Source organism: Glandiceps talaboti, chromosome 2, assembly GCF_964340395.1.
Source record: "Glandiceps talaboti chromosome 2, keGlaTala1.1, whole genome shotgun sequence".
Taxonomy (NCBI): Eukaryota; Metazoa; Hemichordata; class Enteropneusta; family Spengelidae; genus Glandiceps; species Glandiceps talaboti.
The window spans coordinates 10,743,408-10,759,809 of record NC_135550.1 but is presented as its reverse complement, the minus strand read 5'-3'; the positions used below and the strand labels follow the sequence as shown (position 1 = coordinate 10,759,809).

Genomic DNA, 16,402 nt, shown 5'->3' with positions numbered 1-16,402 from the left:
AAACAATGGCAAAATGACTTCCGTGTTACGCATCAACGTTGCGGGCGCAGTTTGGAATCCCTAATCCAACTGAGTTCTCGAACAACATAGACATTTATTCAGGACTCGGGACCTAGAATCAAAGTGGAATGACCACCACATGTATCATGTGTAAATAAATGCTAGTTGGGCAACAGTAGGAACAAGTTTGCCATTTCCACAGTAGGAAACAAGCAACCAAATTATAAACCAGACTGGATAACTATTAAAATTCCTTCAGCAAAAAAAGTTCTTGATTTTGAAATGCACACACATCATGGGACGATCACTCTTTTTCTGTTATGGTACATATGCAATTTTATTTCAGAAAATGTAAACTATATAATTATAATATCACACAATACATGTCTTAGTGGGCCATAATAACAAATTGCAAGAGTTAAAATTGAGACCAATCAAGTGGAAAATATTTTATTAAAGGAGAGTTAAGTCCGAACATTTGTTCTCCCTCCCTCCCCCCCCCCTCTCTCTCTCTCTCTCTCTCCCCCACCCGCCCGCCCTCCCTCCCTCCCTCCCTCTCTCCGTCTCTATCTCTCTCTCCCTCTCTCTCTCTCTCTCTCTCTCTCTCTCTCTCTCTCTCTCTCCCTCCCCCCTCTCTCTCTCCCTCCCTCCTCTCTCTCTCTCTCTCTCTCTCTCTCTCTCTCTCTCTCTCTCTCTCTCTCTCTCTCTCTCTCTCTCTCTCTCTCTCTCTCTCTCTCTCTCTCTCTGTACAATAATTTACTGTACACGTGATAAGGTTGTGCGTACTTCTTCGAAATTATGTCATTTCAGATCCCTCGTCAGTCTTAGTATTGCATCATATATACAAGAATTTGTATCAGTCAGTCATGCATTCTAGAGGTCATTTGTGTAATGTTTTATATTTTTGTTCAGTTCTAGGTTCTTTTCTTTATATTTCCTCTAACATTTTCTTTGGTGGAGGGGGAAGGGGGAGGGGTATTTATGGTCTCTTTCATGTTACTATGGCTCTATTTACCGTCAAACCACATTTGCCACTTAAAGGAGAACGCCACTCCATAAAATAAAGTCATTTCACTCTTTTCATTATGGAGAGTCATTTCATGATTTCGCATCACATACATTTTGCATGATTAATCAGAAACACTAAAACTTAGCAAATGTGATAAATTTCATGTTTTGGTTATCTCTTTCAAGAAAACAAAATTATTTTACAAGTGAAAATACTGCAACAAAACAACAATTGTTATACAAGGTTTTACAAATGTTGCATTTTTATCGTAAGTAAAAAAAACAGGATCAGGTATCTCAAATTGAAACTCTATTTCACTTCTAGTTTCTCTATTTCACCTCTATTATTTTCTCTATTTCACCTCTGTTTTTCTTACACTGGTCCGTCAATTCATGACTCCTGAGTGTTTATTACCTAGAGATGAATATTCATGAATATTCTGTGTGCATCTAATAAATATGTATGTCTGGTAAGACCCATGAAACGACTCTCCAGAACCCAAAGTTTATGAAAATACCGTTATTTCCTTGAGTGGAGTTGAGCTAAATATAGTTATTATTGATTGTTTGATATTTATTGATATCAATATTGATTATGCGTATCGAGCCCAGACCTCAACAGCTATTGGGTTATTGTGAAACACAATTTATCACAAACTAACAATTTACATCGTGTTCAAACACCACTGCTAATGCTCAGTACACTGCTATACGTTGAATACCTATATGTACCGTACGCCCTCTATGTACTTCTAGGGAGAAAGGTTCTTATATGCTTACAGTATATCCAGTATTAAAATGTTTTTCAAAAAAAATAAAAATTGTTAGTATTATACTAACCAAGTATCCAAAGCTATGACTGGACCTTTGTGCCTGTACAATTGACCACAACACCCAGAATAAATGGCATGGCAAGGTATACCTAAAATAAAACACACATGAAATATTTAGCTATTGTATAAAGACGACAAAATCATAAATATGTGAATAACTATTTACAACAGGTGACAAAATGAGAAAGAGGGGAGTTTTAATATACAATACATGCACTGGACATCTACTGATGTGTGAATGAGAAATGACACATGGATGAAATTATGAAAATGAGTTATAATATTAGTATTAAACTTTGTGACACATGCACGTTGTTATCATCAATGTATGTACCAAATTATATTGAATTTGAAAATATGCATTCTGAAGCTTAGCCTAATCACCGAAAGCCATTAATTATGCAAATTGATAATTAATATACATGTAATGATTACCAAAACATACTCAGTTCTAGTCATTACCCTAAACAACATGTGACCAAATTTCGTTTTTGAGAAAACTATGACAAACAGACAGACAGACAGACAGACAGACACACACACACACACACACACACACACACATTTTTATCCCTAATATATAACCTTCCTTATGGAAGGTACAAATGAAAGTTTTTCTAACCTTTTGACTTCAATTAGGAGATTTTCTTCCAATGCTTGCGCTTTCTGTACATCAAGAGGAGAACTTTGGTAGCTCTCATTAGCATTGTTCAAGTATGTCCGGATGAAGGTCAACTGTTCTTCCCTGCTAGGATAGTGTTCTGCTGTATACTTGTAATGTGGCGGGGCTGTATTGTAGGTATAGTCTAGAGTCCATTCACAGAAGTGATTGGCTATGTCAAATCCCCTGTGAACAAGAAAGAACAGAACAGGCATGTGTCAAGCAAGAGGTTGATACTTTCATGTAATGATCTGGAGTTCAACTGTTTTGTTTTTATTTATAGTCACTGATTGACAAAACACATTAGGAAGACAAAGTATGACAAACTGAGAAAATACATTTACATGAATTGATCCTTCCCCCAGCTGGTGACACCCATATCACGTACACCTTCAAAGTACCGCCCTTACCAAAAAGTAAGGATGTAAGATGTTGCATTTGTCTTGCTTTTCGAATATTTGTTTTTGATGACTTGGATGAAATACAATTATGTACGAAGAGACAGCTACTGGGGCAAAAATCACATACATGTAATCTGAAATCTGAAATACTATGCCAGATGAATGCTAATGCCATCTCTTGCAACATGACCTTGACTGGGACCTTTCGATTAACTGAGTTCTTGGAAATTTATATATTCTGATAGTTACAATTACAATCTCTTACCATTATCCTTTCAACAAGCAAAGACAATAGACAGTTTCAAATCTGCCCTCTCCAGCATTGATATCACCGATCTCATAGATCGTGCTCACCTGAACACGGGTGAGATCTAAAGGACGCCGCCAGCGTTACGCCTGTGTGATGATAATCCTTTTTAGAATGTTTACACAGTATAGAAGTAGAAGTAGAAGAAGTACAAACCATAGGAAACCCCTTCCAACGGAGTACAAACTGCATCCCCAGTTTTTTGAGACATGAGAGGAAATGCTGACTGACAGCTTGTGTTGTGTTGTGTTGTGTTGTGTTGTGTTGTGTTGTGTTGTGTTGTGTTGTGTTGTGTTGTGTTGTAAATGAAAGGTGGCTTTAGAAATTGTGACGAAATAAAATGGAACACAGAACTGGAAGACTGTGAAATATGAGAGGTGGTTGTGACACTGTGTAGTAATTTATGAAGGTAGGGATACACCAATAAAAGATAAAAAATATTGAGCAATCAGAAGTATGTTTGATTGAACTCTTCACCAGATAGTCAGTCAAAAATGGCGACACTGATCAATCAGAAGTATGTTTAGATGCTGGTTGAACTCTTCACCAGATGGTCATATTAATAAACTCACCTGTAATTGTAGCTTGCATATTCAAAATCAATAAATCTGATGTGTTTGTCTTTGGTTCCATCATCCACCAACAAAATGTTGCCTTTAAATTAAAAACAAACAAAGGAATGTCTGGTTAATGTCTGAAAGTATATTTAGAAGTTTTTGTTCATCAACTATTTGAAAATGATTTGTCAGGTGGTCAATGCAATGTTGGCCATAACATTCATGGTGACAATGCCTGAGTTTTTAGCCAACAAAACACGAGGAACACTGTTGGCTAAAAGCTCGCAACTTTTCAGGGTTGGGACGTTTTCAGTTAATTATATCTTTCATTTGGAGGAAAACGATGTGTTTAACAGCCCTATTGGGCGTTATAGACTGTAAGATGATACGCCTTGTCATTCATCCCTGGAGTGATAGCTGACCTCGTGGCAAGAAACTCGTATCTTACAGATTAGTGGGGCGTTATGTCATATGAAAAAACACAAAATAATATGCCTTACCGTGATTGAGGTCGTTATGACAGAAAACAGTTGGTGATGGAGTGAAGTTAACGACTTGTCTGAAAAAAAAGAAGATATATAAAAATAAAAGGGGTGCCTATAATATAAAAATAAAAGTGGTGCCTATAGCAGTAAAACTGGCTCTACAGAAATGATGATTTAATACCATGTTATCACTCAGGGTATATATTGACTTGAGTTTGTAGTTGCAGATGTAAGCGCCAAAATCAATGCAAATTTCATTTTCTCCATTACCTGTGAACAAAATCTAGAAGATAGTTGGCATACTTAATATCACAAATGTGTCTGCAATATGTAAGATATAGATTGATTTTGATATTTCCCACTGAAGGTCTCAAAAGGCTGCATGCACCTGATTATATAGGTTAGACACTTGAATGATGTTTCGATGTATTACAGTTCTTGATATATGCAGTAAATAGTTATTTTAACGACAAAGATGGCCGCCATTTGGTCAAATTTGATAATGTCGCCAAAACATGACGTACGTGTGTCCCATACCATATAGCACATCACCTTTGTGCCAGATGTGAAAGCAGTCGTCCATTTTATTTGCATGTCAAAGATACGGATGTGTAGGGAGGGACAGACTAGCGGAAACACGGAACCCCATTGTAATACATGTAACCCTCCTTAGTCTATGCGAACTGAGCTAATAATATTAGCATCAGATGAAAAAAATATACACAAAGTTTTTCACGTACTCTACAAATTGCATTTCTTCTTGTAATTGGAATGACATAAGTCTCTTGAATTTTCTATCTTGTTCTGGGTTGTTGAATGACATGCTGTTGATACAATGAAGCCATCTGGAAGTAAACAAATTACATTGGTATATATACATACTATCGGTATTTATACTACGGCTAGACCGACTTGGCCAATCAGAGGCCTTGATTTCGGTTGGTTATATGGAGCCATGACCCACTCTTTCTTAGGGGTGACGTGCCGGGTGTGACCTAGATTACGCTCAGCAACAATTTGCCTGCAACAAATTACACAATTGTTTTTAAAAGATCCGTTTGAGCCAATCACGCCGTAGTATAAGTAAGATAGACAACTCGTTCGGTAGGGTTATGTGCCAAAAGCTCGGGGGCTATGCCCCCTCGTTTATTGTCTCAAAACCCTCCCGAACTCGTTGACTATCTATTACATATGAGTACTGCAGTGCAATACTGAAAACATTATTTCATATAACTGTACGTAAATGATATGCGAGTGTGTGATTGCTGTACGTACATCATGATATCATTATGAACAAGTGAACGCAAAGTTATATTTTTTTTGCGAAATTTGTTATTTTGGATACACACATATGCAATAAGAACAGACGCCCATGAAACGTGAGTGCCAGTACTGTGCACTTACGTGGGTATTTTGGACATTTGACAAGAAAAACCTATCAGGTACGTTACCAGTGTCTTTGTAAAAGGCATGAAGTAGGTAAAATCTACCCGAGTTTCTGGTGAATTTCACTATCTAGGATTTCCCATGGCAAATCCATGGTATGTAATTTAGCAAATACAACGAAATTTAGCGACGAAAATCATCTGAAACAAAAAGTCGCCTGACTCGACAAAAATCTTAATAAACATTGATAGAGTTTATTGTTTGATAGAGTTTATTGTTTGACTATGCAAAATATATCTTTGATGTTACTGAATCTTCTCGTCTGGCTCGACAGAAATCTAATTAATATTTCCACATGTTATCGTCTGGCGCGATTCTAATTATTACTATACTACTTTAGTCATCTGACTGATTCAATGATACCAATAAACGCGCCAAAGTTACGTTTATCTCCACATCTCCACGTGTATTCCTTGGGATCAAGTCCCTCCCCCCCCCCACCCCCGTTGCTGTATGTTGTCTAGAATGCAACTTTTGTAAACACATATGGAAGTTATAGGAATTCGAAGGTAAACGATCTTTCTGATTTGAACGGGGGGGGGGGGGGCGCTCGATCCCAAGGAATACACGTGAAGGTAAAAGTAACGTTGGCGCGTTTATTGGTATCATTGAGTCAGTCAGTTGACTAAAGTAGTAACATATTGTAGTCACGCCAGACGATAACATGTGTAAATATTAAGTAATAGATAGTCAACGAGTTCGGGAGGGTCATGTGCCAATAAACGAGGGGGCTTTAATAGCCCCAGAGCTTAGCCCTGGGTTTTTGGCACATAACCCTACCGAACGAGTTGTCTATCTTACTTCTACTATGGCGTGCTTGGCTCAAACGGATCTTTGAAACTTTTTATCCAAAAGTGAAAATTAAGGCTAGAAATGTTGTTTCATGCAAATTTAGAATTCTTTTGTTTTAGTAATATAGGTCACAACCCTAAGAAAGAGTGGGATATTGTTCCATATAACCAACCGAAATCAAGGCCTCTGATTGGCCAAGTCGGTCTAGCCGTAGTATAATTAGATTTCTGTCTAGCCAGACGAGAAGATTCAGCAACATCAAAGAGATATTTTATTTTGTCTAGCCAGACAATAAACTCTATCAATGTAAGTAAGATTTATTGTCGAGTCAGGCAACTTTTTGTTTCAGGGTTTATGATTTTCGTTGTATATCAGCTACAAACCTGTGTGATGTATCTAGAAGGTATATAGGTTGTTTTGGTAATGGCAGCTCCATGGTGTGAAATATAGCCAGTTTACCAGCTACGTCAACACTCGCCCCTTTCTCTCTCATTTCTTCTACTTTAAGACATCTTGACTGCAAAAAAAAAATGTATAGCAACCAATTCTATGATATAGCTATGGTATGGTCTAGCAAGTGTCAAAGTGGTGTAAGGCGATATTTATAGGAGTGATGTTTAGATGTGTTGCAATTGTATATAGTGGACTCATGTCTACTGTTCGTCAATAGTTGATATGGCATTTTCCATATGAAATACATGAATACAGCTTACAGACACGTAGAGACACATCCATACATGTATGGCACATAATATTTATATGATTATACATACAGATTTACTAATACAGATATAAAGACAGAGAGAAATTTGCATATTAAACTTAAACACACAGACACATCACACATCCATCCATGCTTACAATATCTACTGGTATACATGTGCATCCTAATATAAATGTAAAGACATACACATACACATACACATACACATACACATCCATACGCCTATCCTTACTTTTAGCACAGGTATATATACATACTAGTAGTTATAGAGAGACCCAGAGACAAACACATATATACACAGACACATCCATCCATTCCTACAACGTCTACAGGTACAAATATACATACATACTAATGTAGATATAAAACACACTGATACACACCCATACACACCCATTGCATTCAATACAGTGTATGTATAAATACTAAGTACAGATATACAGAAACTCATCAGACACAAAGATATAGACACACAGACACACTCCATACTGCTATCGTATATACACACACATACATACATACATACATACATACATACATACATACATACATACATACATACATACATACATACATACATACATACACACACACATACATTACATACATACATACATACATACATACATACATACATACATACATACATACATACATACATACATACACACACATACATACATACATACATACATACATACATACATACATACATACATACATACATACATACATACATACATACATACTTCTGATTTTTTTACACAATACTTACAGGTATGTATTCTTCCAAACGGCCACCTCTAAAAATGCCGTAGCATTTTGGAGCAATGTTTCTTTCAGCAAGCAATGTGAAGACAGCGGTCTCTGCCATCAGACTTTCAGGGGTATCTAACACGTCGCCATGGATACGTAGTAGTACTTGTTGTACGTCTTGGCTTGCATTGGACAATGCAGAACAAATATATGAATAGTTGCTGAGGCCTGAACCCCTATATAAGGAAATGAAATGGACATACAATACAGTGTGTATATACATATATATAAGAAACAGTTAGGGTGTCTGTGGACAGTACTGTCGGGAGGGTAACAGTTGCACCTGGGTTGGGTAAGGGACACAGAACAGTGATTCTGTCAAGATTTAATTTTACAGTAACTCCAAAGTCTCGGTTGCGAAGGTGCCATTCACATAGATAACTTTAAAGATACAAGGCGGTCATATTATGTTTACTAATGTTTCCTTTTAATCGTCAGTTGTGCCCCCCCCTCCCCCATGAATATAATGATATAAAGTCCCGATGTGTCACGTGCTGAATCAATCCTCATTGTTATGCAATATGCACCTTCATTTCACTGTTGCTATGGGCGTGGTCTTGTTGCTAGGCATATATGTGTTTTTGGTGGGGTGTCTATCCACTTGCCATATCCATGATCATTTGTCAAACTCTTGTTTTTTTTAAAGTGCGCATCGTCTGTTAAAATTGGTTTGCGTTGATTGTCAGTTTGGTCCCTCGAACGATTCTATCAGCTTTCCTAACGGTTTTATCCAGCCTATGTTTATCGTGACATCCCAACAGATAATGCCGATACAACGGTTTTGTATATTAGTATTCACATCAAATGACCTAACGTACATATGACTATACGCTTTCTTGATATAATGCAATACATTTGATCGCACTACTTGAATTTGTTATCGAGAAGAACAGTAAGAATGAGCGAGATTATTCCGCTGATGCCTAAACTGGGCCTGTTTCAGTCATCTTTCTTCCGTTTTAGAGTAAATCAGCGTCGATAGAGGTGGTTTGAGTATGACCAACAAGTGATATTTTGATACCCAAAGAAGTAGGGTACAACGGATGTTTATGTATCATATCTTAATATCTGTGATAACTGTACTGTACCAGTCGCCAGATGTTTCGACATTCCATATGCCACTATTCACATTGGGTTACACGTACACGACTTGAAGGCGTACAGTCTGTAAGTTGGTCGTCCACGGTGGTTGATTTTGCTTCATGTCGAAATATCCTAGTATAATTCCAACTACAAACTTATGTTTCAAAAAATATCTGCCAACTGATAGAGCTAGCATCGGGTGATATCAACTTTTAGAGGTACCGTTAAACTGTGTGTGTAGTCTCAGACCACTGTAGAAAACTATAGTGGTCTGAAGTGTATCAAACCCTACGTGGCAGGATAAAATTGACTCAACTATACATGGCCATGGCAATGATGTAGAGCTGGCAGATATACTGGCCATGCGTTTCATGTTCAAAAAATATCATCTGAATCAAATTGTCTCTCCCTTACCTTAGCGTTGACACCTGGAATTCGTGCTTTTCCAAAGTTGTCCACGCTCCACGTAAATATTGTCGACACAACTGGTATGCTTTGGCGGTGAATTCGGGACTGATGTGAATCATGGTGTGGCCGTCAACTGTTGTTAAGCCAAGATTACTACTCAGAAATCGGGCTCAGATCTTTAGCAATTTTCCTCCGTTCCCCTAAATCCAATTCAAAATTAGTTTTAAGTCTAGAGTCACTCCAGCCCGATTTCTAGTTCTTCCTTGGCGTTCATTGCGCAAGATCTATTCTAATAATTTTACATATCGCAGTTTCTAATGAAAATGAATAATGAATAATTAAAACATGAACGCATGCCAAAAGATTACGATACTCTAGCAACTCTGTCTCCAAAGAAACTTAAAACAATCATTGTGATTATTTCGTCTCCATAAACATGTTTTTCACTCAGCCTTGGAGGATAAAGAACAATGTCTGTGGTTATAGTAAAATGATAAACTGCATACGAGACGATGTATGTTGTATAACTGGAACATATACTTTATTTTTTCTTCATAATTCATTTTAGGCATACAAATGTAGCGAGAGATCATAATTTCTGTAATTCGTAATTTACGCTATTAAAGTCTTTATTTTTTCGTAAAAGTTTATGACATAACCCCCCGCCCCCACCCCTACCACATCTTTGCATAAACTCATAAACTTGTCAAGGACCAATATTTGAATATTTACTATTACATAGACTGTACGATGCGTCTCGACACTGTCGCTCCGCCCTCGCCGGCCTCCTCTCTTTGACCGATGTGTGAGGGCGTCCCGTCACGACATTACCAGTTTTACTTTATTTACTTTAAACACCGAAGTGTGAACTCACCAAGATGTCATGTTTGATGTTATTATTTTTATTTTACAATTTTCTCTCAAAACGTTTGCCTGTGAAGTCTGTAATTATAAAATGGGATATTATCTGACCATGGGCAAATTATGACCAGTCATCTTTATGATGAGGTCAACGATCTTTGCTATAGATAATAACATTTATGAGTTTGTCATCGTTGAAGTTTTCAATCGGGCCGACTAAAAGTCTCTGACATCCCCCCCTCTCCCTTTCTCTCTATGAAACCCAAAACAGGTTAACCCCATCACTTCTTTTTTTAAAAACACAATGACATCCCACCTCCATATCATATCATATTCACACGCCAGGTATTTTATCGTGACTCACAGTGGACTGTACGTTCTATGTCTCGCATATCAACACATTCCAAGACACAGTAGCATCATGTATCAACAACTACCCTGTATAGATAGAGTTCACATGTTATTCAAGAAATTCAATGACAACATCGGTTCAGCACATACCATAGATTTTTATACAGTCATACATTTACGGTTGAAACGTTGTACGTACAATAACACACTTTTGACATATTTTTTTTTACCTTTTTGTAATTTCAGTTAATAACAAGGACTTTGGCCAAAGTTGTTTCAAAGTGTTTTTTTAAAAGTAGGAAGCCATAGTAGCAGGGCTGCCATAGTAGAGTTGTCGATGTCATAAACAATAAAAAATATATATAAATAAATAAATACTCATTTGTCATCAATATGGCTACTTCAACAGTATTTAAATGATATATATTTTTTTATATTTTATTTCATAAGAATAGGGCCGCCGCCCATCATTTGAGGATAAATAATACAGTAACTTTTGGAACACAATGACAAATAAATAGACATTACCAGTAGTTGGAGGTTCAAAGTAAAAACTTAGTTCTCACAACATTAAAAAAGGAACAAATTAACAGAAAATGATATTCATCCTCTACCTCATTTGAATCACATAGATAACCTCATATATCTTTCAATACTATGTTTTCTATCTGTTTCTACTCGCAAATAGTGCGAAGAGCAACGAAGTCTTGCAAGCATTTGCATATGAACGGTGGTTCTAACTGAAAATACATATCTTGCAGGATCCAGAGTAAACTTAAATCTGTGATACCAATTTAACTTTTCAAGAGTACAAACATCACTATACCATTCAGAAAATAAAAATCTCTTGAATCTTTCGGTAAAGGTGTCAACAAAATCATTTACATTATTTACTGCTTGGTAATTCCAAATATCCTGTAAATTACACACAAATAAAAGATTTTTTTTACATCACGAACCTACTACTACTAGACATTACAATGATAATAGTGTCTTCTCTCTGAGTAAAAAAGCTTTGAATACAAAAATAGACTCAAACGAAAAAGTGTGAGTTCATTATTGCTTTTTCTCATGTTGGGTAATATACTGTTTAAAATAATTTGGTATTAGTTCCTTTCTAAGAGACTGGTATAAAGGACAAAATAACAAAACATGCAGTTCATCATCAGGAACATTTAGACCTTCATTTTCATACAAAAATAAATTTTCTGTCCGAGATAGCTTTACCGACATGTCTTCCAGTCTTAATAGCTATAATATGGTTTTCAGCAACGAAATTTTGCTCCACGATATATACAGTAACTAGTATGGTAGGTAATGTATACATGTAATTGTACTTAAACAGTGTGTCAGCACCACTTTAGGTGAAGTATATTAAAGAACACAGGTAAGAACTATTTTACAAGAAAAAATACCACAGTTCAGACATTGTAGAAAATTTATCAATTGTTCTTCCATCCCAATCCAAAACAGAATGACCCCCCCCCCCTTTAAATTTTCAAAACAGAATGCGCCCCCTTCCAATTTCAAAAAAAGGGTGACCTCATCAATCCACCGCCAACACCCCCCCCCCCTTCCCCCGACCAAAGAACCTAACCAGTCCCTAAGCGTGAGGTTGATAACACGTTTTCATGCTTTAGAAATACCTTCACAGCACCAGAATAAAGGCAATTGACCAGAGATTATTGTGACTGGAAATCCCTAACAATGGGTCTTGTTTGGAATCATACATGGGTAGATGTTTTTAATTTGGCTGCACATCGATCGTCTTAAAATTTTAGTAGTAATTTTAGGGACAAGAACGTATACCCAAATAAGGATAGAAATGATGGTCATAGACAGATTCGACGTAGTTAGTTTTTTTTAAACAACTTATTTTGCAGTTTATCAAGCAGAGAATTATTTATATTTTAGGGTTGAACATTAAAAATGGCATATCTACCCAGCTAACTGTCAAAATATGTCACGCAGAGATTCAAGAATATACATGTATCAGTTTTCCAAATGTAGTAACGAGCAGAATCAACGGCAGTAGGCCGTAGGGGGCCTTAGGAGAAAATATTTTGGTCAAATATTTCATGCCCCCGGAATGAACCCCAAAATGTTCGTGCCCCCTCCCCCTCCCCCTCCCGCCGCATTCTGGAGATGTACAATTGTATGGTACACACTACATTACAATAACAGTGGCAATCGACTTCAGCATCTGTACATAAAAAGATATTTCTTTACAAATAGATTTGGGCTTTTGCAAGGAGAAATGTCACATTGGACTGTAACCTATACTTGGAGATACTGAAGCAAAGGGCATCGCTTCCCCTGCAAACTTGATTTTGGGTAGAAACAGCTAAAACCCACACCACTTTCTATTATGTTGTTTGTGTAGTAGTTTTGACTTCTTTTTTTGGTTGTTTGTTTCTCCTCCGTCTATCTCGCTGCTTTTACTCTAAGGCTTGATATGTACGTCTCTTCGGTAAATTAGCAACGTGTAATTGGTTGTTGAATCCCTCAAACAGTTTTCAATCCATCCAACAAATCACCATCAATTCAAAGGTTTCTATTGTGTAATTTCCTTTATTGATATTAGATGTATCATTTCAACATTGGTGAGATTTGAGTCACATGACTCGCCTTACAATACAACAACAACTATGAGTATGGCAATTGTTAGAAAGCATGGTATACACGGCTAATGATAGCACACACACACACTTAATTAACTGTCAATGTTTTCTTTTCAATGAGGGAAAAAAAACACCAGTTCTGTTGGCAGTTCGAAGTACAGTTGGTAGTACAAGCACTCAGTGATGTATAAAGGGAGGGGGGAGTAGGAGGGGAGGGGAGGGGAGGGGAGGGAGGGAGCAGGAGTAGTGAGTCTGACCACAAACAATTAAGAAGATCTCCTTAATTATCTGTGGTCTGACTCATTGAAAATGCTGAGTTGAAGACCTTTATACAGTATGTAGCATGATATCCCAGCTACTATCACAATTGGGTACCAGAAGATGAAATTCAAATCAGATATGTAAACATATAGTGAATATGTAACATTATCCATTGAATAGACAATCAAAGGTTTAAAACAGCCATACAAAATGTACAACACAAACACAGAAAAAAAATATAAGTGAAGCAAAAAATCAACTACTAATGAAAATCAAACTATAACTTAAGTTTGCATCTGCCAAACTCTCTCTCTCTCTCTCTGTTCCTCTACAAATCTTTGTGTTTCCGTGAATTCTGATCAACAGTTTATCAGAACAAAACTACAGAAAAATGTGTGACTATATCTTTTCTTTGTAAAGACATGAAGATTGAAAAGTTTCGGAAAGCTGTGTCTTGATGTCCAAACTGCCTAGTAGACAGGTAATTTTACTTGAGGAGAACAGGACCACATATTGCAAATATAAGAAACATCATAAGATAAAAAAAATACTTGGATAATGATTGACAAACTGTACAGAACAGCTTTTTTTTTTTCTCTAAAGCACATGACTGTAAAACTACCCTACATTTTAACACATGGTAACTAAACAATGCACAAAACTGTTGTCAAAAATACAGACACGTTATCTACACATCAATACAGGTTGGGTTTCCCAAAATCTTGAAATCTAGTACTATAAAAGACTGATACATGGTTTAGTTGAAAGAAACTTTAACAAAAAAAACAAACAAAAAAAACCTACTTCATCACATTACTGTGTTGCATATTATCAGTAAATTCCGACAACTATGAGAACATCTTTGGTTTTCGTATTCATTTTAGTTGTATGATTTCCTGACCCTTCACAGCTCCCTTGTGAAAATCTCCAAAAACGTTGAACAAGGATAAAGGTGAGCACTTGTTTTTAAACATAAGAAGGAGTGTACCATAATGCATGTCAATTGGTACATCACATAAATACGGTGACCATACAACTTGACCTGTGACCTATGACCTATGACCTACCTACGACTTATCAGAGTAGAGAATATCATAATGTCCTGGCCTGTAAAGGAAAGTAACTAAAGGTTTACAGCCCTCTGGGAAGTCATGGTGATTGATTTTGGCCCCTGCTGTGTGATCCATGTACTCAACGCGAACTTTGACACCTAGGCCGTGAGTTAATGCAATGATGTGGATGTGGTCACTCTCTCTGCCCATGGGTTCTACTTCCTGTAAAACAGATAATGAAAATTTGTTGACTAAAACATTGTCATTCTGAAAAAAAAGATCGGTAGAAATAATTTCATGATTTTACACCACTTACATTACGCACAATTGCCGACAAATACAAAGTGAAATCAAAATTATTGACTATCCACTGTTTAGTGGCAACCCTTATTAACAGTTGTGTGTTGTCTCATGGGCTAGCCTCATAAATATGGAATGGATGAACACTGAATATTCATGAATATGGAACAAATGCACAATGAAGTCATATAGAAATTATGTAAATGAACTAGCCAACTCATGAATATTCAATGTCCATGTGTTCCAAGCATGTACAACCAAATCAGTTCATACTCATTGATCCTTCACTCACTTACCTGATTACAGAACTCTTTCACAGGAAGCCCACCTTCAAGAAAATTTTGAAAAAACTCGTGCTCCTTTTGTAACTGTCCTGAGGTTAGCAATCTTAGATAAACAACCAGATAGTCTGAAAGTCCTTGGTCTCGGAATGTACTCAATAACTCTGCATGTGACATGGGCTTCTCTACCTGCTCTATCACATCCATGAACTAGCATACAAATGACAACACACCAAATTGGATTTTTTTTTTGTAGAAAAGAGAAAAGAAAAGAAAAGAAAGAGAATTGAAGAATGTCTTTTGTTGAATTAAATTTGTAAGTTCACATGGCAAAATGACGTGTTAGCTCTCTTTGTTCATTTCGGATATAGATTGGAAGAACAGAACTCTTGTATTGACTTGATTTGTGAGAACATATACAATCAAGCAAGACAACCAATGAGCTGAACTTGTCATAAACAGGGAAAGTTAAAGACTAAATTAGATTAATGACACTTGGCACAGCATGTTGGAAGTACAGAGACTTATATTACATTTCATCATTTGATAAGGACAGTTTTATGGCTTCTTTTACACAATAGTCTGGCATTTCATGTACACATAAAGAGGCCATAAACCTGCTCATATCAAACCATAAAATACACTACAACTTCTCTGCAGTTCTTGGTACATGCTGTGCTAAGTATTATTAATCCAATTCATTTGTTTACTTTCCCAGTTTGTGACAGCTTATATTCAGTCAATGCTTTGATGTCAGCAGTTGTCGATTCCATGTGTGATTTTCAAAGTACCTGGACTGATTCTCAGTATGGTTATATGTTTTTATATTAGAAATTTGAATGAACGAATAATAGGGAATGACATCACATTTTTAACAGTTTATACACCAGCAGGTACTCATTGATCATTGAGGATTTGAATATCTCTCCATGAGAGGACTTTTACCAAAAAAAATACTAAGATTTCTATCTCAATAATTTTGACATAAACAAATCTGCAAAATAGTGAGACCTGTATTTGAAGTGAGTTTAATAGTTTTTAACTCAGACGAAATACATAACAGTTTGATTCAACTATTCTAGTATATTGTTACTGTCGATGTATGCCTTTAATGACAATAGTCACCATCTGAGCACAGTTGTTCTTCTACATTT

General features: G+C 36.5%; 2 protein-coding genes across 2 annotated transcripts in view; both read right to left on the bottom strand.

The window, feature by feature from the left end:
• Positions 1–94: 94 nt before the first annotated feature.
• On the bottom strand, positions 95–9,706 carry LOC144444077 (choline/ethanolamine kinase-like). The gene is made up of 9 exons (XM_078133525.1): positions 9,528–9,706; positions 7,990–8,206; positions 6,874–7,007; positions 4,993–5,097; positions 4,268–4,326; positions 3,783–3,864; positions 2,464–2,688; positions 1,849–1,930; positions 95–112 (listed from the first exon to the last, which is right to left on the bottom strand). The coding sequence occupies exons 1-9, from the start codon at positions 9,638–9,640 to the stop codon at positions 95–97; spliced, it is 1,035 nt and encodes a 344-aa protein (XP_077989651.1). The 5' UTR covers positions 9,641–9,706.
• Positions 9,707–13,326: 3,620 nt separating this feature from the next.
• Positions 13,327–16,402, bottom strand: part of LOC144444061 (ubiquitin thioesterase OTUB1-like) — a 6,746-nt gene continuing 3,670 nt past the window's right edge. The window contains exons 6-7 of the mRNA XM_078133524.1: positions 15,264–15,458; positions 13,327–14,889 (exon numbers count right to left, since the gene is read on the bottom strand). Of these exons, the coding sequence (XP_077989650.1) occupies positions 14,683–14,889; positions 15,264–15,458 (402 nt within the window). The 3' untranslated portion in view covers positions 13,327–14,682. The remainder of the gene's footprint in view (positions 14,890–15,263; positions 15,459–16,402) is intronic.

Bases quoted from the DNA above. Each gene is read 5' to 3' on its own strand.
- LOC144444077 (XM_078133525.1), bottom strand. From the start codon at position 9,640: ATGATTCACATCAGTCCCGAATTCACCGCCAAAGCATACCAGTTGTGT. The intron at 7,008-7,989 runs GTAAGTATTGTG...TTTTTTTTGCAG, and splicing joins GTTTGGAAGAATACATACCT to TCAAGATGTCTTAAAGTAGA. The intron at 5,098-6,873 runs GTTTGTAGCTGA...GTTTACTTCCAG, and splicing joins CTTCTAGATACATCACACAG to ATGGCTTCATTGTATCAACA.